The 26,989-nt window shown below is 44.2% G+C and overlaps 1 protein-coding gene across 3 annotated transcripts in view; it reads right to left on the reverse strand.

The window, feature by feature from the left end:
• Positions 1-26,921, reverse strand: part of gabpa (GA binding protein transcription factor subunit alpha) — a 46,786-nt gene extending 19,865 nt beyond the window's left edge. The window contains exons 1-4 of one of the 3 annotated variants that reach the window (XM_078233022.1): positions 26,793-26,913; positions 10,426-10,498; positions 3,546-3,641; positions 2,230-2,377 (exon numbers count right to left, since the gene is read on the reverse strand). In XM_078233022.1, the coding sequence (XP_078089148.1) occupies positions 2,230-2,377; positions 3,546-3,616 (219 nt within the window). In that variant the 5' untranslated portion in view covers positions 3,617-3,641; positions 10,426-10,498; positions 26,793-26,913. Of the gene's footprint in view, positions 1-2,229; positions 2,378-3,545; positions 3,642-10,425; positions 10,499-24,988; positions 25,033-26,792 lie in introns of those variants that run through there. The other 2 variants (XM_078233024.1, XM_078233023.1) reach the window with 2 other exon arrangements.
• Positions 26,922-26,989: the final 68 nt, after the last annotated feature.

Below are 26,989 nucleotides of genomic sequence, written 5' to 3' on the forward strand. Positions count from 1 at the left end.
TGGCCCATCAGGTGGAGGCCATTTGGCCCATCAGGTGTGCACCGACCACAATCCCAATCGTGTGGTCCATTAACCCTCGTGTAAAACTTCTCCTGAAATTTCTTTTCACTATCAATTTTAAATTGATAATCCCTGATCACTAACCACAGTCCTTTGCTATTCGCTTTTATATCTCAGGGAAGGATATCTCCTGTTCTTAGTTTGGCTTTTATGTGATTCCAGACCACAAGTCACTCAGTTGTGTAAGTTTGGACATTGAATGCTGGCCTTGCCAGCCTGTGGGTGAATGAGCTAAGATAGGGCTGTAGGACTAGAGTAGGAAGTAAGCAGGCGGCATGGTAGCACAGTGATTAGCACTGCAGCTTCACAGCACCAGGGACCTGGGTTCGATCCCCGGCCTGGGTCACTGTCTGTGTGGAGTTTGCACGTTCTCCCCGTGTCTGTGTGGGTTTCCTCCGGGTGCTCTGGTTTCCTCCCACAGTCTGAAAGACGTGCTGGTTAGTTGCATTGACCCGAACAGGCGCCGGAGCGTGGCGACTCGGGGAATTTCACAGTAACTTCATTGCAGTGTTAATGTAAGCCTTACTTGTGACTAATAAATAAACTTTTTTTTAAAAGGTAGAATTTAAGGGAGGTAACAAACCTCAATCAAAGAATCAAGTTTTGAGGAATTGCTGAAGCTGCTGAAGGAGATTCCAAAAGATATAGGCGGAATATCGGGATTTTAAAAAAATAATATTCTTTCATGGGACGTAAGCATCACTGGCAAGGCCAACATTTTGATGGTCATCCTTAATTGCTTTTGCACTGAGTGGCTTGCTCGGCCATTTCAGAGGGCATTTTAGAGATAACCACATTGCTGTGGATCTGGAATCACATGCAGGCCATGACCAGGTAAAAGTGGCGATTTCCATCCCTAAATGACATTTGTGAACCAAAAGGGCTTGACAACAATCACGATGATGATAGTTTCATGGTCACCTTTACTGAGACTAGCTTTCAATTCCATATTTATTAATTGAATTTAAATTCCACCATCTGCCATGGTGGGATTTGAATCCCTGTCCCCACAGCATTAGCCTGCATCTCTGGATTACTAATCCAGTGACATTACTATTAAGCCACCATTCCCCCTATAATGTTATGGCGGAAGTCTCAGGCTCCGATATTGTAGCAGAGGGAAAGCACAGTTTGGGTCATTTCGGAAGTGAAAGAAACTTTTAAAGGGGCTCGATAGGGATGATGATGTTGACGATTCAGGAATAGATGTGCTGGGAAGAGAAGGAGTCAGTGGAAGACTGTGAAGATGGGGTGTTTGGAATTTAAAACTTAGTAAGGGACATGCTTTGGCAGCATAAGGGGCAGCACACTGGCACAGTGGTTAGCACTGCTGCTTCAAAGCGCCAGGGACGTGGGTTCAATTTTGGCCTTGGGTGACATTGTGTGTGGAGTCTGCACGTTCTCCCCGTGTCTGCGTGGGTTTCCCCCAGTTGCCTCCCACAGTCCAAAGACGTGCGGGTTAGGTGCATTGGCCATGCTAAATTGCCCCTTAGTGTCAGGGGAACTAGCTAGCGTAAATGCATGGGGTTATGGGGATAGGGCCTGGGTGGGATTGTGGTCAGTGCAGACTCGATGGGCCAAATGGCTTCCTTCTTCACTGTAGGATTCTATAATTCTATGATGTGGGGTTACGGGAATAGGACCTGGGTGGGATTGTGATTGGTGCACACCTGATGGGCCAAATGGCCTCCTTCTGCACTGTAGGGATTCTATGATCCTATAACAGGATCTATGAGCATCAGATTCCCATACTGGTCAAGCCTGTAACATTTCCCACATGACATTCTATTTAGGAGGAAACCGAAGCACCCGGAGGAAACCCATGCAGACACGGGGAGAACGTGCAAACTCTGCACAGATTATGACCCAAGCCCAGAACTGAACCCAGGTCCGGAACTGAACCCAGGTCCCTGGAGCTGTGAGACAGCAGTGCTAATCATTGTGCTTCCAAAACCCCTGGAAGTAAAATATCAGGAAAGTACCAAGAATAACTCCATTGGAAGCACCTGCTGAAGAACACCAAGCATACAAAATGCCGCAGAATGAACTAGGAGCCCATCAATGTCGGAAATTGGACAGCCATATCCTCCCCACTGTCACAGCATGCAATACTCAAAAAATAATATGGGGCTCCCGAGAAAACTTTAATCAAATCTTCTTATTCTTTACCAGAATATCTTGGAGACAAATCTCGTGTGCTTCTAAAGAACACTGAAGACGTGGCTCTAAGAGCTTCTTGAGGTTGCCAACGGGCTCATTGATGTCTATGGACTGGCTCACAAACTCTGCTGTGGTGATGGTTGTCTGCTCTGCAATGCTGAAAAGCAAATAAAAAGGAATAAGAAGCTTTTTAAAAAGCTTTTTCTTGTCCACAATTTGAATTGTTCTATAAAGAACAACTGAGATTGGACTTCTTTCATTTTATATTGCATGCAATCCATATGATAGATGGAAAACATTCATTTCGGCCCTCACCTGTTCAAAGTAGACCATTCAGCTGCTCGATTTGTTGTACCATTCAAACTGATCACGGTTGGTCTGTTTTTCAATTCCATTTACCCACTGTTGCTTCATATCGCTCGAGACCCTTAACTGACAAAAATCTATCGATCGCAGTTTTGTAAATTCCAACTGCTGCCCCAATCTGCTCTAACCCCCACCTACCCCTTGACCACGCCCTCCCCCACATTCACAGACTCCCGGGAAAGAGAATTCCGGATTTTTAATGTTCTGTAGCATGAGACAGTGCTTATTGATTTCACTCCTGAGCAGTCGAGATGTTATTTTATTATGATCTCTTGTTCTTGACTTTCCCCATGGGTGGGTGGTTGGGGGAAAATGGCAGTGCGGGGGCGAGCGCGGGCACTTCCTTGCACCTTCCCCCTACTGAATACTCGTACATTTTTAACATCTACATCAGATGAACCCTCAATCTTCGACATGCAAGGGAACACAAGCCAAAGTTTCAGATGTGGGAGCAGGTAAGTGAAGGACTTTATAAACTCGACAAGGAATATTGCTCACACCATAGGAGTCATCATCACATGAAGATATTGGACTGACATTAAAAGGACCATCACTAAAAAGGTGTATTTGAATTTCACAGCATAAAATAGTCTCTAAACTGCACACTGAAATAGTATTCGAAATCAAGAGACTAGAAATAAAAACAGAAATATTCCTACCCTGACTGGAGGCACACTTTTGAGATTATGGTAAAGGATCATTGTTGGAAGTAGAGAAGGAGCTTCACTCTTCATCTAACTGTACCTGCTCTGTCCTTGCTGTTACCCCATTGATAAAAATACCCCATTTCCCAGCAGCAGATGATTCCTCTCCATGCAACGAAAAAAATCGTTCATAAAAAAAATACACAAATTAAACAATATCACTGAGCAAAAAGAACCCATACAACATTCAATCAATTGCACTAATCAATACACCCATTGAGAGTGCGGAGTCTGTAGAAACATTTTCCAGTGTACCTCTCTTCTGTGCAATGCCGCTTCTCCTCGCCATCTATTTCTATTTCTATTTCTGCTGATCTCTTCGTCATGGTTGTGGGCTCTGGAACTCACAATCTGCATTTAAAGTAAAGAAAGACATCTTTTAGCAAAGAATGTTCCGTGTAATTATTTTGAAAAATAAAGCACGTATGACATGGTTGGGAAGCTGCAGAATGAAATGTACTGTCTGTCAAAATGACCAACTTACAGCTTCCTTATCACAATATTGTTTCAATGTCCTGCCTCTCCCCAATTCTATTCTCATCTTGAAGGTGCTGACTGATGTTCAGTTTAGGCTGCACTCTTTGGTGTCTGTTATTCATGCATGACTATTCATGTACACCTTTCAGATGAGATGTTAAATTGAAGATCCTATTGCGAAGCAGAGCTGGGGAGTTCTCCCCAGTGTCCTGGCCAGTATTTATCCCTCAATCAACATCGCAAAAACAGGTCACCCGGCCATCATCACATCGCTGCACATCAAAGCCTTGCCGAGTGCAAATTAGCTGCTGTGTTTCCCATTTTAATCACGGTGACTACACCTCAAAAATACTTCATTGGGTCATCCGGAGGTCATGGAAGGTGCTATGTAAATGCAAGTCTTTCTTTTCGATTTGGAAATAACTGCGGTCTTTTTAAGGTTTGTATTATTTAGCACTGGATCACTGTGTGTTCGCGCACTGACTTATTCACAGGAGTGGGAGTTATGCGGAGGTGAGAGAAAACAGAAGCTCAAAGATATTTTCAGACAAAGGCAACTGTTTACATTTCCGCAAATTTGAACAAAGCATTGCTATAATCAGTGCCCTAGACTTTTGGGGGGGGGGGGGGGGAGGAGGAGATGCTGGTGTGCAGGGAAATGCTTGAGGCATTTCAAAGTGGTCACATTATTTGCTGTTGTACATATTTTTGGATCTACTTTAAGCAAAACATTCTCTTTTACATGCTAAATTGGTGATTAATAAGGCAGCTTACCAAAATGTTATCAGCAACTGGTTTGCCACAAGGGGTTAAAATAAAATTGTTTTAGGATCTACCAACACCTCACTGTCTAAAAACTCCAATGAGTACAGCACTCAATCACACAGATCAAGTAGGTGCATCTAGGTCCATGGCAAGTTGCACAACTTTAACTAGGCCAGCAGTTGGGGACACTTCAACTGGATTAATTTCTCTGGAATTAGGGAAGGAAAAGTGAATCGTATTAAATTTGCCCCAATTGCAAAGTAGAGAGTCTTATCTCTTGAGTGCTAACTTTCTGAAAGTACACACAAATGTGGCCATCTTACGCCTATTTCAAAACAAGTCAAACTTCAAAGGGTTTGCAGACTGCAGAGTGTAAACTGAAAGGTTACTGTAAACTAGGATTTTATCAATTTGGTCTGCTAGAACCAAAAAATCTAAATGCAGTGAGAACACCCCAAACATCCACTTTCAAATCACCATCTATGGAAAAAAAATCCATCTTGGAGGTGTTGGCAACATTAATAAGGTATTACATATTACCTATTTAATTGCCCCAAGGATAATAACATGAGACTGCAGTCAGGGGGCAGATCAGGTAGGGGTAATTAGTGAATGGGTTATTTTATTAAATAGCAATCCAGCAGCCATCACAACTTTTTATCTGATGCCAGCTCAGAAATTACTAGATTTACAGAATTCAGTTTCATTACTTGATGTGGGTAGGCAAGTGGAAATTTAAGTATTCAAGTGTCTGGTTTGTTATTTCAGTACTGTAACTGCTCGGTTACCGTAACTTTTAGCTTTACAGGTTTAAAAACATGACCACTCAGGTATGGTGACGTATTCCCAGCACAAAGAACGAGACGGTGGGGGGGTAGAAAGGGAGACATAAATACGCGAAAACTTCAAATCTCCAACACTTTGATATGAACAGAAAGGCTGCCTCGCTATTTAATAAAAAAATAGATACTGATGTGTCCATACATCTAACATCTCCACTAATGACTGTAAAGACCTTTTACTGATTACCAACAACCTGCACCTTCAACACCAATCTCATAATCTTGTTTTGCAAAATGCATAACCATGACTGAAAAAAACAAATCCACCTGATTGCCAGTTTGGTTTCACATCTACAAGTTAATAACTTTTATGCGTCCTCTTACAAATTAGATACCCCCAGGTCTCTAATCAGCAGAAATGTTCAATTCTGGTGCAGAAAACAGTTTTGAATCATTATGCCACTTGATTAGGGAAAAAAATATCACTCCAGGCTCCTTGCTGCTGCATTTAGTTTATCCAGTGTTTAGCTTAGTAACACATCAGACAGACACAGGTTTGATCTCTACACTACAATACTAGCACGTTTTGACAGCACAAGCACTATAATGAACCACAACATAGCTGACTTACCGGAGGGGGGTTGGTCAGGGGGGAGAAAGCAGATAGTATTCCAAATTCCGATTGCTATTTCTTGATCCCAAAGAGAAAGTGCACGCTCGGTGAGCACAAGGATCAATACTGCTCAAATGGATAGGACGCAAGGTTAAGCACCTGTACTGATTCCGGGGATGAAAGGGTTGATGTACGAGGAGAGATTATACAGTTTGGGCTTGTACTCGCTGGAGTTTAGAAGGATGAGGGGGGGATCTGATAGAGGTATATAAAATTTTAAATGGGATTGATAAAGTAAATGTAGACCAATTGTTTCCCCTTATGGGGTAATCTAGAACAAGAGGTCACAGGAATAGGTTGAGGCGTGATAGATTTAAAACTGAGATGAGGAGGAGCTACTTCTCGCAGAGGGTGGTGAATTTGTGGAACTCGCTGCCCCATAGCGCGGTGGAGTCTGAATCGTCGAATGGTTTCAAGGAGGAGATAGATACATTTCTAATAAAAAAGGAATAAGGGGATATGGGGAACAGACGGGGAGCTGGATTTGAGACCAGGGAGAGATTCGCCATGATCGGATTGAATGGCGGAGCAGGTTCAAAGGGCTGAATTGCCTACTTCTGCTCCTAATTCCTATGTTCTGATATACCTGTGGCCAGCTACCCATAAGAGTCCTAATTTCCTTAAAGAAATTTACACCCTCTCTGGCAAACCTGAACAAAGGGTCTCCTAAGAGTGCGTCAGATGATAGAACGGGTCGCACTTCACAGTTTACAATTTCCCCTATGGGAGATGTCAGCATTTAGCAGCACAAGTTATTCACCATAGCTGGGCACACACAATTCAATTAGGGTAATGGGGAGAACAGGGGCTGCATGACCTCCATGCCCAATCTAATCATTTCATGCACATCTTTTCAATAATCACAAATTGCGTGGTGGCATAGTGGTTAGCACCGCTGCTTCACAGCGCCAGGGACTCGGGTTCGATTCATTGTTTGGGTCACTGTCTGTAAGGAGTCGGCACGTTTTCCCAGTGTCTGTGTGGGTTTCCTCCGGGTGCTCCAGTTTCCTCCCACAGTCCGAAAGATGTGCTAGTTAGGTGGATTGGCCATGCTAAGTTCTCCCTCAGTGTACCCGAACAGGGGCCGGAGTGTGGTGACTGAGGGATTTTCACAGTAACTTCATTGCAGTGTTAATGTAAGCCTATTTGTGACACTAATAGAAATAAAATAAACTTTAAAAAAAACTGTTTATCTAAATTTGCAGCAACTTTTTTCCATTTACAAGCCAAATTTAGGTATCCTTACACACATGCTGATTTAAATCCTCTGAAATAACCCCAATCTAGTGGGGACCTGAGGTCACTGCAGCAACCTCAGCTGATAAATGGCATTGATTTTTTTTAAATTAAAGTCAATTGGTTCCACTATCATTTTCCCCCTCTAGCTTCGAGGCCACTTGAAGCTAATTCACCTGCATTGCAGAGATAATTTACTTTTGGGAGAAAGAGGGAAAAATAAAGAGCATTGTGTAATGTTTATTTGCAAAGCTTAAAGTCAGCAGACAGCCAACGTTAAGTAGATAGCACCTAGAGGTTCAACAGGGAACGCAGAATGTGGAAGTTGCTATCACACTGGGCAGTTGAGGCGAATAGTAAAGATCCATTTTAGGTCTATTAGCCTCTTTCTGTGCTGGATTCTACGTGAATATAAAATAAGTGAATTATCTAGGCCAATATTCCAACAAAGCAGCAAGAGTACTTTGTTATTGGAGGTGCCATCCTTTGGGCAACATATTAAATTGAGACCCTATTCGCCTGAACCGGCGGCTGTTAAAGATTCTTGACCTTATTTGAAGAGCAGGGAGTTCTCCAGTTTCCTGGTCAACAATTGCTCCCTCAAGCATCAACAGATTAACTACTTGCTCATCACACAGCTGCTTACAGGACACCAGCCTTCACAACAGTCAGTGTGTTCCTTAAATAATCAATTTCACGATCAGACATTTCAGTACAAAGCATGCATCATTATAAATGCATGTACTGCAGCACTAGCTTGGGCAGAGGTGTGGCAACTGTGCATCGTTGTACTTGAAAAGAAATTTGAGCACAAATCATAACTATAAAAAAGTGAGGCAAGCAAGGAAAAAGTGTAGGAAAAAAGTGGAAGATGTGTGAAGCACACAGTAGGGCAATCCGTTTTGGAAAGAGAAAGGGAGGTTAATGATTCCGGTGAGGACACTTTGATAGAATTTCTGATGGCAAATTTGGACAGTGCCTGGAGACATTATTCTGAGCTGCATAACCAATGATAAACGACTTGGTGTTAAGGCGATGGTACGAGTGATTGGAAGTAATGAATTTAAATGTCACACTGGAGACATGCTGCACAATAACAGCTGAAGTGCAAGGTTTCCTCCAACGGATTCCAGCAGCTCATGTCCTAGTAAAACCATAACTGTAAAACCGTAGGATGATTCTTTTAGGTCCTTTGTACTACCCAAGCAAGAAATGTAAAGCACATTCTTTGCTCTTTGTGTGTTGCGCACACATACTAAACAGTCCTAAGATTATCTGACTCTTTACATCCTAACATGTGAGACTGCGTTCAACTGAACAGGCTTTAACACCAAAAAAAAAGGACTCTGTGGGTCAAAGGGCATTGCATGATCGAGGTTGAAAGGATAAAAGAGGAGCGACATCAGGATCTGGTGATTAGGCGATGCTAACATTAAAAGGGAATAAAAGCGGAAAATGCTGGATAAACTCTGAAGAGGAGTCATGCAGACTTTAAACTTTAGCATCTGGGTTTATCCAGCATTTTCTGTTTTTATTTCAGGTTTCCAGCATCTGCAGCATTTTGCTTTTAGGGAAGACCGGAACTGGGAAAATGCTTCCAACATTTGGAACTCCCAGCGAAAGAAACAAGTTTAGATTCCTCACCGGAATCATTAACCTCCCTTTCTCTTTCCAAAACGGATTGCCCTACTGTGCACTTCACACATCTTCCACTTTTTTCCTACACTTTTTCCTTGCTTGCCTCGCTTTTTCATTGTCATGATTTGTGCTCAAATTTCTTTTCAAGTACAACGATGCACAGTTGCCACACCTCTGCCCAAGCTAGTGCTGCAGTATATGCATTTATAATGATGCATGCTTTGTACTGAAATGTCTGATCGTGAAATTGATTATTTAAGGAACACGCTGACTGTTGTGAAGGCTGGTGCCCTGTAAGCAGCTGTGTGATGAGCAAGTAGTTAATCTGTTGATGCTTGAGGGAGCAATTGTTAGCCAGGAAACTGGAGAACTCCCTGCTCTTCAAATAAGGTCAAGGATCTTTAACAGCCGGTTCAAGCAGATAGTGTCTCAATTTAATATGTTGCCCAAAGGATGGCACCTCCAATAACAAAGTACTCTTGCTGCTTTGTTGGAATATTGGCCTAGATAATTCACTTATTTTATATTCACGTAGAATTCAGCACATGAATCGTGTTTTCAACAGTGAAGATGCAAACAAGAGATATATTACAAAGGATGTTGCGTTTATGCCTCTGACGAACTTCAGAGGACCATTAACCACAACACACTGATTATGTCAGAAAAATCAGGAGCCATGAATTGTCCATCAGATGACTGTAATTTTCTTGAACTCAGCGCTTTCCTCATTAAATATGCTTTCTTGCACACGAGATCGTGAATATAAAATAATATCATTTGTTCAACAGTTTGGTATCACAGATATGCAACTTTTACATCAGATACCATTGTATTTTTAATCATAATTTTATATCACTGTATTACTAATAGCAGGCTTGACTTGGGCAACAATATGACAATATCAATGAGCTGCTGCTGTCCCAGGTGATATCCAAATGCTCCTCCAAAACTTGTGGGGGCAGTGTTGGTACAAGTTGACACTATCAGGCTATATCTTCAGCCCACTTGTGTGAATGCTCCTTTTTGGTGCCTGCATTCTCGTCACCGAGAAACGATCACCAGAAACATGAAAAAGTGAGAGGAAGTGAGAGAGTCGATCTGTTTAAGCTTGTCGCAAACGTCCTAAAGGCAACATCAAGTGAAAACTCAACACTATCAGAATACCCGAGAAAATATGTATTACAGAACTACCTAACTACAGATAATTTTGTACAATAAAGGGGCCAAAAGGTGTTTTGCAATTAGTGCAAACTGGAAGTGCTATTGAAGCCAGGACTGCCATCTAGACCCGAGGAGGCGGAATAACAAGAGCAAGTGATTTATGAGCACTTAGCAAAATCAGATTTTAGCTGTAGCATGGGCATTTTGATGCAATACCGCAACATTGGGAAGAAAATCAAGCTACGCAAATTAAATGCAGAAATTTATGGGATTTGATATCCTCATAAATCACCTGCTCCAGTAATAAGATGTCTATAATCACATTCATGAAGCATAAGCAAATTTCACAAATGCCATTATAAACACAAAGGTTACACAACAGAATTCTGTATAGGAGACTTACATGTCAAGCTGGGACTTTGATCTGTCCAGTTCGGAAAAGCGTTCGAAAATGGCTCCAGTAATATTTCTGGAAACTAAAGTCATACAAATTTAAGCATCACATCAACAACTTTCATTCATGCAGTGTTTTTAATGCAATAAAATAATTCCATTATCCAGGGAAACTTCATAGAATCATAGCAGAAGGCCATTCAGCCCATCAAGCCTGCACCGAGAGAATCCCACCGACGCCCCATCCCACATATTTACCCTGCTAGTCCCCCTGACACTCAGCGGCAATTTAGCGTGGCCAATCAACCTAACTCGCACATCTTTGGGCAGTGGGAGGAACTGGAGCACCCGGAGGAAACCCACGCAGACACGGGGAGAACGTGCAAACTCCACACAGACGGTGACCCAAGGTCGGAATTGAACCCGGGTCCCTGGCGCTGAGAGTCAGCAATGCTAATCAAACTTGATTAAATTACTTCATTTAAAAATCAATGTCCAAATTTAAATAAATTGTAAACTTGTCATGCAAGTTGGTTATTTTCTTCACTTAAAATACTCTTGAAGTCTAACCCATAAAATTTCTTCACGTCACTCTAACCATTTCTTGCTCATACGTTTGTTGCGTGTCTATGACAAATTTTGGTGCATGGCTGCTTCTTTGGTTAATTCATCACAGACGGACTAAATAGCACAGGACAAGCTGTAGAGCCAAAAGTCAACTTAGTAACCTACTGCATTAGGACATAAATGGCAACTGCAAAGTTTAAAAGTAGACCAGCAAATGAAGACTGGAAACTATTACCTGACGTACAGGACCGTGGCTACCTGAAAACACTGCATCATGAACAGGAACTACACAATATCAAATTTCACAGCCAAGATCATATTCAGATGTGATGCCGGAGGGCTACTGGCAATGGCGCAATGAAAAGCAAATTTTAAAGATCTTTAAACCAGAAAAGGCTTTTCTCCTGGCAGCACTGTCACCCAGTAGACTGCAAGCTCCACCTCGCTTTAAAAATTAAAAACCACTTCAAAAGAGGGAAATAGCTGCAAGTTGGACACTGGCTGCAAATTGCTTCCACATTGGTTTAAAACTCCCTGGATAACCACAGATACCACTTCCTTCACAATCAACATCCAGAAATCTAGCCAGCACAGAGTCATTCCTATCATTCATTATTGGGGATGTAGCCTTGCCCATTCCTCGTTGCTCTGAGAGAGTGGTGCAAGGCAGCTTCAGAGCGCAATTAAAATCATGTTGGTGTGAGGCTGGGTAACAAAGTCAGACTATATAAATACATAGGGGAAGCATTTATAGAACCATAGAAAAGTTACAGCACAGAAGGAGGTCATTCAGCCCAACTTGTCCATGCCAGCCTGTGGATACTGAGGTGCTCTTTCTAAACCCATCTTCCTGCACCCGGCTATTAGCCCTGTAGATTACAGCGCTTGAGGTACAGATCCAAATGAGTTTGGGGTCTCTGTTCTACCAACAATTCAGGCAGTGAATTCCAGACACCCACCATCCTCTGTGTAAAAAAAAGTTCTTCCTTGTGTCCACTCTACACCTACTGCCTCTTACCTTGAATCTATGTCCCATGGGTCTAGAATTCTTCACTAGGGGGAAAAAAAACTATCCTGTTCCCTCTATCTTTTCCCCTTTTAATTTTGTACACCTCTATCAAATCACTCCTCAGCCTTCTTTGTTCCAAGGAAAATAATCCTGACCTATCCAATCTCTCCCCAAGGCTACATTTTAGATCGCGCATATCGACACAGACATCAAGTTTCTACAAACATGCAAGAAAGGACTACGGATCACGAACCCACTCAGGTCAACCTATAACACAGACTACGCTGAGAGACTTTGCCGTCGCACCTCTCTCACACTCCTCAAACACCTCATACACCAACTCTACAGCAAACGCCGCAGCCTGGAAACCAAGATCGAATCCATATTCTCAACTTGCGCTCGGGACGCAGACCAGCTGCGAAACTCTGCCGAGCAGACGAGACAAAGGAACTACACCATCTACATGCACACCAAGAACAGGAAACTCGAGAAACTCGGCATCACCACCAGCAGCAACCAAGCCCCCCCGGTACCACAGTAGAAAACAGTACCACTGCAGGAAAGTCCATTGTCAACTTATCGGACTACACACTTCAGCCAGATGAAATTGAAGTTCTCAGCCGAGGGCTCAACTTTTGTCCCACTACCAAAATAGACCCCATCAGTCTCGCAGCGGACACAGAGGAATTCATCAGGCGAATGAGGCTGCGGGAGTTCTTCCACAAACCCCAAGAGGCCAACAATGAACACAATGAGACAGCCAATGAACCGGAACAGCCGACAGAGAGATCTGCAGTGCAACCGAAGAGGAAAGAGTCGAATTGGACTCCTCCGGAAGGCCGCTGCCCTCGACTTGACATGTATGCCCAAGCCATCAGGAGGTGCGTCAACACCAAATTCAACAGCCGCACTCACAAGACAGCCCCGAACATCACCCAAGCACAACGCAACGCCATCCACGCTCTCAAGACCAACCGCAACATTGTCATCAAACCAGCAGACAAAGGAGGGGCCATCGTCATACTGAACAGAACGGATTACTGCAAAGAAGTGTACCGACAACTGAACAACGAGGAACACTACAGACAGTTACCCACAGATCCGACCAAAGAACACACCCGTCAACTCAACACTCTGATCAAAACCTTTGATCCGAACCTTCAAAACACCCTCCATGCTCTCATCCCAAGTACTCCACGCGTTGGAGATCTCTACTGCCTCTCAAAGATACACAAGGCAAACACACCCGGCCGTCCCATCGTTTCAGGCAATGGAACCCTGTGCGAGAACCTCTCCGGCTACGTCGAGGGCATCCTGAAACCCATTGTACAAAGAACTCCCAGCTTTTGTCGTGACACTACAGACTTCCTACAGAAACTCAGCACACATGAAGCAGTTGAACCAGGAGCACTCCTCGTCACAATGGATGTCTCGGCACTCTACACCAGCATCCCCCACGATGATGGCATTGCTGCAACGGCCTCAGTACTCAATGCCGTCAACTGCCAGTTTCCAGATGCAATTTTACAACTCATCCGCTTCATCCTGGGCCACAATGTCTTCACCTTCAACAACCAGTTCTTCATCCAGACACACGGAACAGCCATGGGGACCAAGTTCGCACCTCAATATGCCAACATCTTCATGCACAGGTTCGAACAAGACTTCTTCACCGCACAGGACCTTCAACCGATGCTATACACTAGGTACATCGATGATATTTTCTTCCTTTGGCGTCATGGTGAGCAATCACTGAAACAACTATATGATGACATCAACAAGTTCCATCCCACCATCAGACTCACCATGGACTACTCTCCGGAATCGGTTGCATTCTTGGACACACGCATCTCCATTAAGGAGGGTCACCTCAGCACCTCACTGTACCGCAAGCCCACGGATAACCTCATGATGCTCCACTTCTCCAGCTTCCACCCTAAACACGTTAAAGAAGCCATCCCCTACGGACAAGCCCTCCGAATACACAGGATCTGCTCAGATGAGGAGGATCGCAACAGACACCTCCAGACGCTGAAAGATGCCCTCATAAGAACAGGATATGGCGCTCGACTCATTGATCAACAGTTCCGACGCGCCACAGCGAAAAACTGCACCGACCTCCTCAGAAGACAAACACGGGACACGGTGGACAGAGTACCCTTCGTCGTCCAGTACTTCCCCGGAGCGGAGAAGCTACGGCATCTCCTCCGGAGCCTTCAACATGTCATTGATGAAGACGAACATCTCGCCAAGGCCATCCCCACACTCCCACTTCTTGCCTTCAGACAACCACGCAACCTCAAACAGACCATTGTCCGCAACAAACTACCCAGCCTTCAGGAGAACAGTGACCATGACACCACACAACCCTGCCACAGCAACCTCTGCAAGACATGCCAGATCATCGACACGGATGCCATCATCTCACGTGAGAACACCATCTACCAGGTACACGGTACATACTCTTGCAACTCGGCCAACGTTGTCTACCTGATACGCTGCAGGAAAGGATGTCCCGAGGCATGGTACATTGGGGAAACCATGCAGATGCTACGACAATGGATGAATGAACACCGCTCGACAATCAACAGGCAAGACTGTTCTCTTCCTGTGGGGGAGCACTTCAGCAATCACGGGCATTCAGCCTTGGATCTTCAGGTAAGCGTTCTCCAAGGCGGCCTTCACAACACACGACAGCGCAGAGTCGCTGAGCAGAAACTGATAGCCAAGTTCCGCACACATGAGGACGGCCTAAACAGGGATGTTGGATTTATGTCACATTATCAGTAACCCCCACAGCTTGCCTCCTGGACTTGCAGAATTTCACTAGCTGTTCTGTCTGGAGACAATACACATCTCTTTAACCTGTGTTTAATGTTCCCTCCACCCACATTGTCTGTACATTTAAGACCTGGCTGGCTGTAGGATTCGCATTCTAATCAGTATTCTGCAACTTGATTCTGTCTGTTTGCACTGTTTGAGAGCAGATTTCCACGCCATCTGACGAAGGAGCAGTGCTCCGCAAGCTCATGGTATTTGCTACCAAATAAGCCTGTTGGACTTTAACCCGGTGTTGCGTGACTTCTTACTACATTTTTCTAGCCCTGGCAACATTCTTGTGAACTTTCTCTGTATCTCCAGAGCAATTATGCTCTTCCTGAAATATGGTGACCAGAACTGCATACAATACTTCAGTTGTGGTCTCACCAGTGTTTTATACAATTCAAACATTAGATCCTTATTTTTATAATCTATACCTCTGTTCAATGAAGGAGAGCATTCCAAATGCCTTCTTTACAACTCTGTCAGCTTGAACTGCTGCCTTTAGGAACCTGTGTACTTGTATGCCAAGATCGCTGACTTCATCTACCCGACTTAGTAAATTCCCATTTATTGTGTATTCCCTATAACTGTTTGACCTCCCTAAATGCATTACCTCACACTTCTCAATGTTAAAATCCATCTGCCACTTCACCAGCCACTCCAACAACCCATCACTATCATTTTGCAGATTATAGCTATTCTCTACACTATCCACTACTTAGCTAATTTTTGTGACATTGCAAATTTTGCAATCGCGCTCCCAAATCATTAATATATAAACACAAACAGTAAGGGTCCCAACACTGAGCTTTATGGAACACCAATTGAAACAACTTTCCATTCGGAAGGGTATCCATCGACCATGACCTTTTATTTCCTGTTACTAAGCCAGCTTTTTAATCAAGTTTGCAATATTATCCTGTACCCCATGGGTTTTACTTTTTTGACCAATCTGCCACACAGCACCTTGTCAAACACCTTGTTAAAATCCATCTGCACAACATCCACTGCACTACCTTCATCAACCCTTCTTGTTACTTCCTCAAAAAATTCAATCCCTTGACTCTGTCTACACTTCCCAGTGCTTCGGAAAAGCAACCAGCATAATTAAGGACCCCACTCAACCCGGACATTCTCTCTGCCACCTTCTTTCGTTGGGAAAAAGATACAAAGGTCTGAGGACACGTACCAACCAACTCAGGAACAGCTTCTTCCCTGCTGCCATCAGACTTTTGAATGGACCTACCTTGCATGAAGTTGATCTTCCTCTACACCCTAGCTATGACTGTAACACTACATTCTGCACCTCACCATTCCTTCTCCCCTATGTACTCTATGAATGGTATGCTTTGCAAGAAACAATACTTTCCACTGTATCCCAATACATGTGACAATAACAAAATCAAAATCAAGTTTGAGGCAAGACCTTCCTTTAACAAATCCATGCTGACCATCCCTAACAAGTCCATGCCTTTCTACGTGACAGTTAATCCTATATGCTGTTCTGTGGCCATATTCCACCTCCCTTCCTGATCTTACCCACAACCCAGCAGCTGTTTCCAGTCTTCAGTTGCTGGCTTAAGTGACAGGATATAGCCAATGTTTTGATTTCAATTTCCAGTATCCACACTATTTTGCTTTGGTACTATTCAGATAGTGACAGCTCACAATAACATGCTGTGCTGAAAACATTCAAAACACATCTAGCAAGAACACAGACACAAATCCCTGTGCCACATCGAAATGCAGTGCTACAGTACATTAGCACAAGATGCAACATCCACATCTAAATAACAAATCACTGCAGAACTGCATTTTAATTACTGTGCACAAGAACCCATGTTAACAAATGGAGGTGTTAACCATCTGTATAACCGGGCAAGTTCAACTTATCAAACTAATCAACTGGTACAGTCCTGTCTTGACAAACATTTCCATGTTACAGTTAGTTCTACTTCGATGTAATATGCTCCCACTACACGGAGATAGGAACATTATTAAAGCACTGACTCAGATTGTGTGACTGCTGCAATTGGTGCCTTTCAGTGACAAAGCTTCCAACTCATGCTCACCACTCCCACACACAGGAAACATGTTGGGCAAGGTGGTCAAAATGTGCCTCAGACGTTACAGTGTTACTGCAAAGCATGCTTCTGGCTTCTGTTACAAAGCAGGAACTTTTCTGCCATTGACTCGCTGTTGTGACTAACTAAAAGGAATTACATCATTTTTAAATATATGGCTTGTTGCTTTATTTAATTTCGCTCTCCAGTGAAGAGGAAAGCAAGTGGGTGGTCTGTACTGAGGCCTCTGCTGGAGCTGTTTTTGAACTGATCATTTTTTCATGCCTTGCTGAATCTTGCAGTATAAGAAAGCTACAAACGCAAAGCCGATTCTCCCCTCTTTAGAGCTTGAGGAAATGGGAAAAAAAAGGGACTTTTCACATAGTAAGCTAATCACTGTCACAAACAGAGGAAATGGGGTAGAATTAGAGTAATGTCCAACACCGGAACATTCAAAGCACTCCCAAATATCTGGTTGAAATGGGAAAATGGTAGTGTCTTTCAGGACCATGTTTGATTTCAAAGTGCTACACAACCAATGATGTACTTTAGAACCATAGTCACCATTGTAAAGCAAGAAACACAAGTCAGTTTGAGCAGAACTCCTACAAACAACATAAAAGCAAACAGATAATCTGCTTTAATAATATTAAGGATAATTAATAGCCAGGGCTTTGGGAGAACTCTTTTTTTCCCAAAATTGTGCACCATTTTTTACATCCACCCAAGGGACAGATGCGATCTCTGTCTAATGCCTCATCTGAAACAATGCATTCTTGAGATTGCTGCACTCCCTCAGTATGGAACTGGGGTGTCAGCCAAGATTTGTGCGTTCCATGTCCCTGGAGTTGGACTTGAACCCAAAACGCTCTGAGTCAGATGACAGTGCTACCCACTGAGCCATGGCTGACACTTACAGGGGGGATGGGAATTGCCACAGATACCTCATGGCATCATCATCCCTTGGGAGAGGAGTTGGGGGTTCTTGCAGATCCTGTTCTCTCACCCAGGCCAGTTTTGAAAGATGAGGGGGGATGGGGACGGGTTTGCGGAAAAGAGCAGTGACAAAAAACTGGCAGCACTCCAGGAGAGAAAGTCATGTCCAAGATACCCTGAGTTCTTCCCTCCTCTCCACTGCAATGTTCAGTCCTATGACTCGGGATATTGAGGCCTTGATCAAAAAGAAGAGGCATATGGCATGCATAGGCAGCTGGGATCAAGTGGATCCCTTGAAGAGTATAGAGGTTGTCAGAGTAGAGTTAAGAGAGAAATCAGGAAGGCAAAAAGGGACATGAGATTGCTTTGGCAGATAAGGCAAAGGAGAATCCAAAGAGCTTCTACAAATACATAAAGGGCAAAAGAGCAATTAGGAAGAGAGTAGAGCCTCTTAGGGATCAACAAAGTCAGCTATGTGTGGAACCACAAGGGATGGGTGAGATCCTAAATGAATATTTCTCATCAGTATTTATTGTTGAGAAAGGCATGGATGTTAGGGAACTTGGGGAAATAAACAGTGATGTCTTGAGGAGTGTACATATTACAGAGGAGATGGTGCTGGGAGTCTTAAAGCGCATCAAGGTAGATAAATCCCCGGAACCTGATTAAATCTATCCCAGGCTGTTGTGGGAGGATAAGGAGGAAATTGTGGGTTCCCTGGAGAGATATTTGATTCATCAACAGCCACAGGCGAGGTGCCTGAAGATTGGAGGGTAGCAAATGTTGTGCCTTTGTTTAAGAAGGGCTGCAGGGAAAAGTCTGGGAACTACAGACTGGTGAGACTAATGTCTAGCGGATAAGTTAGAAGGCATTCTGAGAGACAGGGTCGACAGGCATTTAGAGAGGCAAGGGCTGATTAGGGACAGTCAGCATGGCTTTGTGAGTGGAAAATCATATCTCACAAATTTGATTGAGTTTTTTGAAGGGGTAACCAAGAAGGTAGATGAGGGCAGTGCAGCTAATGTTGTCAGCATGGACTTTGACAAGGCCTTTGACAAGGTACTGCATGGTAGGTTGTGGCATAAGGTTAAATTTCACAGGATCCAGGGTGAGGTAGCCAATTGAATACAAAATTGGCTTGATGACAGAAGCCAGAGGGTGATTGCAGTAGGTTGTTTTTCAAACTGGAAGCCTGCGACCAGCGGTGTGCCTCAGGGATTGGTGCTGGGTCCACTGTTATTTGTCATTTATATTAATGATTTGGTTGAGAATTTATGGGGCATGGTCAGTAAGTTTGAAGATGATACTAAGATTGCTGGGATAGTAGACAGTGAAGAAGGTTATCTAGCATTGCAACGTGATCTTGATCAATTGGGCCAGTGGGCCGATGAACGGCAGATGGAGTTTAATTTAGATAAATGTGAGGTGATGCATTTTGGTAGATCGAATCGGGGCAGGACCTACTGGCCTAATGGTAGGGCTTTGGGGAGAGTTATAGAACAAAGAGATCTAAGAGTACAGGTTCATAGCTCCTTTAAAGTCGAGTCACAGGTGGACAGGGTGGTGAAGGCGGCATTCGGCATGCTTGGTTTCATTGATCAGAACATTGAATACATGAGTTGGGATGTCTTGTTGAAGTTATACAAGACATTAGTAAGGCCATACTTGGAATACTGTGTACAGTTCTGGTCACCCTATTATAGAAAGGATATTAAACTAGAAAGAGTGCAGAAAAGATTTACTAGGATGCAACTGGGACTTGATAGTTTGAGTTATAAGGAGAGGCTGGATAGAGGTCTATAAAATAATGAGGGGCATAGATAAGGTAGATAGTCAACATCTTTTCCCAAAGTTAGGCGAGTCTAAAACTAGAGGGTATAGGTTTAAGGTGAGAGGGGAGAGATACAAAACAGTCCAGAGGGGCAACCTTTTCCACCCAAGAGGGTGGTGAGTGTCTGGAACAAGCTGCCAGAGGCAGTGGTAGAGGCAGATATAATTTTGTCTTTTAGAAGTGTTTAGACAGTTACATGGGTAAGATGGGTATAGAGGGATATGGGCCAAATGCAGGCAATTGGGACCAACTTAGCTGTAAAAACTGGGTGGCATGAACATAGAAATCATAGAAACCCTACAGTGCAGAAGGAGGCCATTCGGCCCATCGAGTCTGCACCGACCACAATCCCACCCAAGCCCTACCCCCACATATTTTACCCGCTAATCCCTCTAACCTACGCATCTCAGGGGCAATTTTAACCTGGCCAATCAACCTAACCCGCACATCTTTGGACTGTGGGAGGAAACCGGAGGACCCGGAGGAAACCCACGCAGACACGAGGAGAATGTGCAAACTCCACACAGACAGTGACCCAAGCCGGGAATCGAACCCAGGACCCGTGAAGCAGCAGTGCTAACCACTGTGCTACAGAACCACTGTGCTACATGTTGGGCCAAAGAGCCTGTTTCCTTGCTGTAAACCTCTAAACCTAAATGTCATGTATTCTTAGTACTTCGTGAAACATGGACAACTTAAGCTCAACAACTTCCAACTTCGCTTTTGCTGCGTATTCTGGGCATCTCATGGAAAGAAAAAAAAAATCACAAATGCAACTGTCCTCTCAAAGGCAAAACCCGCAAAGATATTGCTGCTCCTTGAGCAGAGGTGACTTTGCTGGCTTGCACATGTTCGCAGGATGGAAAATGGCCACATAACCAAGGATTTTCTGCATGGAAGGGTAGCCGGAAACATAAGACCAGTAGGATGCCCAAAGCTCCACTTCAAGGATGCTTGCAAGTATGACATGAAGGCCCTAAACAGCAATTTGCATACCTAGGAGCTGATGAGAGAGAAAAATGGCGACTTCATGTGTGGGCCAGTGGCTACAGTGGTATGGCAATAGGTGCCAACACCGAACAATCCACAATAACACCTGATAACCACTTCATATGCAGCATGAGGCAGAACCTACATCTCTCGGATTGGTCTGTCCAGCCATCAGCAAAAGTACACCACGTGAAGCTACCCCATCCTCACTGGGTTTTCTACATGTCCATTATCTTCAGCAGGTGGATGAGGCACAGAACAGTGCAGCAATATGGCTGCACAAATTTCAAAGCCCGCCTTCTCACTGATACCACCCAAAGTCTGGTCAACGTCACCTTCAAGTGGAGGTAACAGAAATCTGAAGAGCAAACTCTGACTGGGAATCCTCTCGTCCAAAGGAGCTGACCTACTGCCGCCTGAGCTGAGGGAGGCCAGAGTCCAAGGCTGTAACAGCTCAGTATCACACCAGATAATGCAGTTACCCACCAAGGCCTCAGGGAAATTCACTCTGGGGTTTTAATAGACTGAACTATGGCACAAATCAATATGAACCACAAATAAACAATGGCTTCTACAGGTGAACGAAAGCTGCAAGCACTCATGAATCAGCTGTAATGCATCCTGACACAGTAATAAGAACAGGTGGTGTCATTTAGTCCCTTGAGCCTGTTCAGTCAGTGAGATCGTGACTGAGCTGTACCCCAACTCTATCTACCAAGTTTAGCTCCACATAACATTATAAAGTAGTGCAGCACACAAGGCCATTCAACCCATTGAGTCTTTGTCAGCTGTTTTGAAGTGCAATCCGACTCTCCAATGCTCTGGCTCCTTCCCCGTATCCCTGCAAGCTTTCCTCCACCGTTTTATCCAATTCCCTTTTGAAGGTAATATTGAATCCATCAAATTCTAAACTCTGATTATGCCTAAATGTTTTTCACACTGTCTCTAGCCAATCACCTTACTCCGTGCCTCTGGTTACTGAACCTTCAGCCATTAGAAACAATTTCTCTTTACCTACTCTATCTAAATCTTTGATGAGTTTGAAACACCTCTACCAAATTTCCTCTTAGCTTTCTCTGCTCCACGGAGAACAGAACCAGCTTTTCCAATCTAACCAGGTAACTCGATCCTTCATCCCTCACACCATTCTGCCCAAACCAAGTTCACTTTCTTCTTTCTTAAAGTGTGGTACCCATAATTGGATGCAATACTCCAACATAGGTAGCAGTGTTTTATATCGGTTTATTACTCTATGCCTTTATTCATTAAAGCCCAGGGCCCCATAAAAAGCTTTTCCCCAGCTACCCGATTAACTCATTTCAAAAATCATATAAATCACATTCAAATCATCCCATACCCTTCTATACTCCATGACTGCCAAGAACTTGTGCAAAAGTGATGTCTCGAAGTTCCTGTGCAGAACAGGTCTTTGCCCCCTTACCACTAGGTAGGTCTGTCACCAGATGGCAATATCAAATTTAACGCAATTTTTCAACTGATTTTAAAACAATGTTATTTTTTGCAACACATTAAATTAACAAAGTAATTGGAGTACAGGAATAAAGAAGTCTTGCTATGATTGCATAGGGCTTTGGTGATTACACACCTGGAATACTGTGTGCAGTTCTCATCTCCGTATTTAAAAGGAAGGATATACATATATTGGAGGAAGTACAACAAAGGTTCAATCAATTATTCCTGGGGATGGGACAGTTGTCCTATGATGGAAGACTGATTAAATTGGGTCCATATTCTCTGAAGTTTACAAGAAGAGGTGATTTCATTGTAACATACAAAATTCTAAAGGGACCTGACAGGGTAGACACTAAGGTTTATGCCCCTGGCTGGGGAACACAGGGCACAGTGACGATTATTTAGGACTGGGATGAGGAGAAATTACTTCACTCAAAGGGTTGCGAATCTCTGAAATTCTCAACCCAAGTGGGTTGTGGATGCTCCATCGTTCAATACATTTAAGGCTCGAATTGACAGATTTTTGGTCTCTCGGGGAATCGAAGAATATAGGGAGCAAATGGGAAAGTGGAGTTGAAGCCCAAAAATCAGCCTTAATCGTACTGAGTGGTAGACCAGGCTCATTGAATTCCTGCAGTGCAGATGGAGGCCATTCGGTCCATCGAGCCTACAACTGCAACAATCCTACCCAGGCCCTATCTCCATAACCCCATGGATTTACCCTGACATTATGGGGCAATTTAGCATAGCCAATCAACCTAACCCGCACAGCTTTGGATTGTGAGGGGAAACCCACGCAGACATGGGGAGAACATGAAAACTCCACACAGACAGTCACCCAAGGCTGGAATCAAACCTGGGTCCCCGGCACTGTGAGGCAGCAATGGGACCTCTGTTGCTTGTAGTATATAAAAATGATCTGGAGTAAAATGTGGGTGGTCTGATTAGTAAGTTTGCGGATGACATGAAGATTGGTGGAGTTGCTGATAGTGCCAGGGACTGTCAGAGGATACAACAGGATATAGTTACATGGAGACTTGGGCAAAGAAGTGGCAGAGAGAGTTTAATCTGGACAAATGCAAGGGGAGGCATTTTGGTGGATCAACTTTAGGTGTGAATTACACTGTAAATGGCAGAACACTTAGGAACATTAGCAGAGAGATCTGGGTGTACAGGTCCACAGTTTCCTAAAAGTGGTAACACAGGTGGCCAAGGTGATTAAGAAGCCACATGGCATGCTTGCCTTCATCAGTCAGGGCACTGAGTATAAGAGTTGGCAAATCATACTGCAGCCATATAAAACCTTGGTCAAGCTACATTTGGAGCAGTGTGCGCAGTTCTGGTTGTCACACTACCAGAAGGACGTGGAAGTTTTGGAGGGAATGCATTGAAGGTTCACTAGGATGTTGCCTGGTCTCGAGGGCTTTCGCTATGAGGAGAAGTTGAATAAACTAGGACTGTTTTCTCTTGAAAGATGGAGACCCGAGAGAAGTCTACAAAATTATGAGACGCATAGATAGTGGTGGATAGTCACAGGCTTTTTGCCAGGGTGGAAGTGTCAATTACAAGGAGGCACAGGTTCAAAGTGAGAGGGGGCAAGTTGAAGGGAGATGTGAGGGGCAAGTTTTTCATGCAGAGAGTGGTGATGCCTGGAACGCGCAGCCAGAGGTGGTGGTGGAAGCAGGCACATTAGCAACATTTAAGAGGATGGGTGCATGAATAGGGAGGGAATAGAGGGATACGGACCGAGTAAGGGCAGAAGGTTTTTGTTTAGTTTAGTTAGGGCATCATAATCGGTAAGGGCTTGGAGGACCAAAGGGCCTGTTCCTGTGCTATACTTTTCTTTGTTCTTACCACTGTGCCACATGTTGCCCACGGTCATATGGGCCACAAGATCTACTCCTGCTATTTATGCTCTTTTGTCGTAATTTCTGCTCATCACATGCATATTCTGCTTTATAAATAGGACCATAAGAAATAGGAATAAGAGTTGGCTGTTTGGCCCCTTGTGCCTGCTCCACCATTCAATAGGATCATGGCTGATCAGACATTCCTCACGCCCGTTTTCCTGCCCTTTCCCTGTAACTCTTGATTAATTAAATTCTCTAGATTTATCTTAAGTTTGCAAGACCCAAGCATTTGGCTTTTAAAAAATTTACTATTTCATTTGATGTGGACGGCGCGAGCTGGGCAAACATTTATTGCCCATCCATAATTGCCCTTGAACTGAGTGGCTTGTGAGGCCATTTCAGAGAGCAGTTAAAAGTCAACCACATTACTGTGGATCTGGAGCCACGTGTAGGCCAGGCCAGGCCATGCAAGGATGATAGACTGTTCTCCCTAAAGAATATCTGTAAACCACATGAGTTATGACAATTGATGATCGTTTCATTAGTTGAATTTAAATTCCAGCAGCTGCTATGTTGGGGTTTGAACCCCTGTCCCCAGAGAATTTGCCTTGGCTTCTGGATTACTAGTCCAGTGACAGTACTACTTAGTCATAGTCTCTCTGCAAAGTGTGCATGAGTTTAATCTGCTGAAACTATAAAGCACTTACAACAACTCATTTACCACCTAGGTCAGGGCCATTCTATCAGTTGAATTGTAGCTTTTGGTCACGGAAGTATTAACAATGTCAGTGATGCTATCATAAACCACCACCACAGAAAGTAGTGAAGCCAAAACATTGTGTGATTTCAAGAAGAAATTAGATATAGCTCTTGGGGCTAAAGGGATCAAGAGATATTGGGGGGGGGGGGGGGGGGGGGGGGGGAGCAGGTTCGAAGGGCTGGATGGCCTATCCTGCTTCTATTTTCTACGTTCCTATGAATTTTGTTACTGAGCCAAGCTGCTGGTGGCCTGCAGAGTCCCAAGGACTTACCTGGCTAAAGCACCAGACTATCAAATCGCCCACAGAGGGTTGACCCAGTTTAAACCATCCATTGCCAAACATGTCATCTCAGAGCCAGCTATATAATTTTTAATCCTGAAGAACATGTGTAGATTTAATCTGCTGTGAGATACACAGAAACTACTCTCAAGTGGCTTGGTTCACACCATCATTCACCATAAGACAACTTATTGATCAGTGCATGAACACACACCATACCTAGACTGTCAGCAGTTTCACAGCTGGAGGTGCTGAACTTCAGCAATATCCGCTTGTTGCTTTGCAACAAAGTCATGCAGGCACCAAACCCTGGTTATACAAACAGGTTTGCTTATACCCCTCCTCCTGGCAATGCTTTCCCCATAACAATCTTTTGAGTCTCAGAATTTCCTCTATAGTTGTGTGTAGCTGTTGACATCCATTCTACTTTGATGCAACAGAGATGCAGATACAAATGTCCTGTCTTGTTCTTAGGAAGTTCCCTGGATTCGAGCATGACTTGCCTCTCCTCCTGTTCAATGGGTTCTGAGATGACCGATAAGTCCAATGAACAATATGCAGATACTGCCACATGTGGGTCATGTGGTGCATGAAGGGTTGGGTGGGTGAGTTGTTTGGAGGTTTGTGTGCTCCCACACGCGAGTTCCTGATGAAGTCTCTCGATGTGTTCAGTGCCTTCCTGAATGCGCCTTCTCTATTTTGGTCAGTCACAAACCAAGATCTTCCATCAGACAGCGCAGAAGTTTGGCCTCTTCGGCAATGCTTTGACAACATCCTAAAAGTCTTTTCTCTCCCCTCGTGGGAGTCTCCTGCCACGACCGAGATCTGTATGTCCTGCATCAGGCTGACCTAATCACTGATCACTTCTCAAGTTCTCATGAGGGTTTCGGTAGAGAAATATCACAGTCAGGCTAAACCCTTCAGGAATTGCAGCAAAATGCCAGTGTCTGGCCAAACCCTCGCTACTTGCTCTTTACTTCTGCCACAAGTCCATCTGCCCATTCAATCCTGGATTAAATCAGGTAAAGATGGCTTGGATATGTAGGTTCCAAGTTTATCCCTTCCTTGAAGGTGTAACACTTTCAGAGGAATGTTTCTACTGGTGCTGGGGCAACCTCTACATCTCACCAAAGTAACTATCCTTATAGAGTCACAGAGGTATACAGCTCAGAAAAAGGCCTGTCACTCCTTCGCATCTGTGCTGGTGAAAGACAAACCACCTAACTATTCTGATCCTTTGTGTGCTAAGTTGCTCTGTAGTCTATCGCAGTCATCGCTGCACTCAATGTTCACACAGCATACCTTCAAATGGATAGCAGGAGGAATCCTGGGCGATCTAGCCCTTGGTCTGGATAGGAGCTGAAGCCAGTTGTGGCTTTGGCCGTTGGGTTTTGTTACGTGGCTAAGCTACAAAGCTGTTTTCCATTTTTCTGTCAAAGCTGCCAATTAGGTGCTTGTGCTGCGAGGAGAGAACAGCGAGTATCTCCAGTTCAGGCACTTCACCCCCTTCGTGATTCATCCCAGCATCTAAAAATAAAAAGTTACCTACGCAGAGCTTTAATCTCAGGAGCATGGACGACAACATCACACAGCTGTGTATAACACGTTGCAGTGAGTCCAGGAACTGGAGAGACTGAAACAAATGAGTCCCCCTGTGGACAGACCCTGAGCCCTGGCGATGGGGGAACAATCTCCCCATCCAGACAGACACTTAGCCCCAGGCAGGGGGGGGACAGTCTCCCCGTCTAGACAGACACCGAGCCCCGGGGCCGAAGCCTCTCCCCCCCTCACTCACCTCTCTCCCTCTCTCTATCCCGGGTTTCTCTCTCTCCGCCGGGAAGTTTTATTCCTGCTTTCTCTCACACCAGCCCGCTCGCCACAACCGGAAGTCCATCCTCCACTTCCGGTGTCAGGGGTCAGCCCCGGAGGTCAAGCCCCGATCCCCCAGTTAATTAATTATTATTTTTTATGAATTGATTTATTTATTAGCAG

Source organism: Mustelus asterias, chromosome 17, assembly GCF_964213995.1.
Source record: "Mustelus asterias chromosome 17, sMusAst1.hap1.1, whole genome shotgun sequence".
In the NCBI taxonomy this organism is placed as follows: domain Eukaryota; kingdom Metazoa; phylum Chordata; class Chondrichthyes; order Carcharhiniformes; family Triakidae; genus Mustelus; species Mustelus asterias.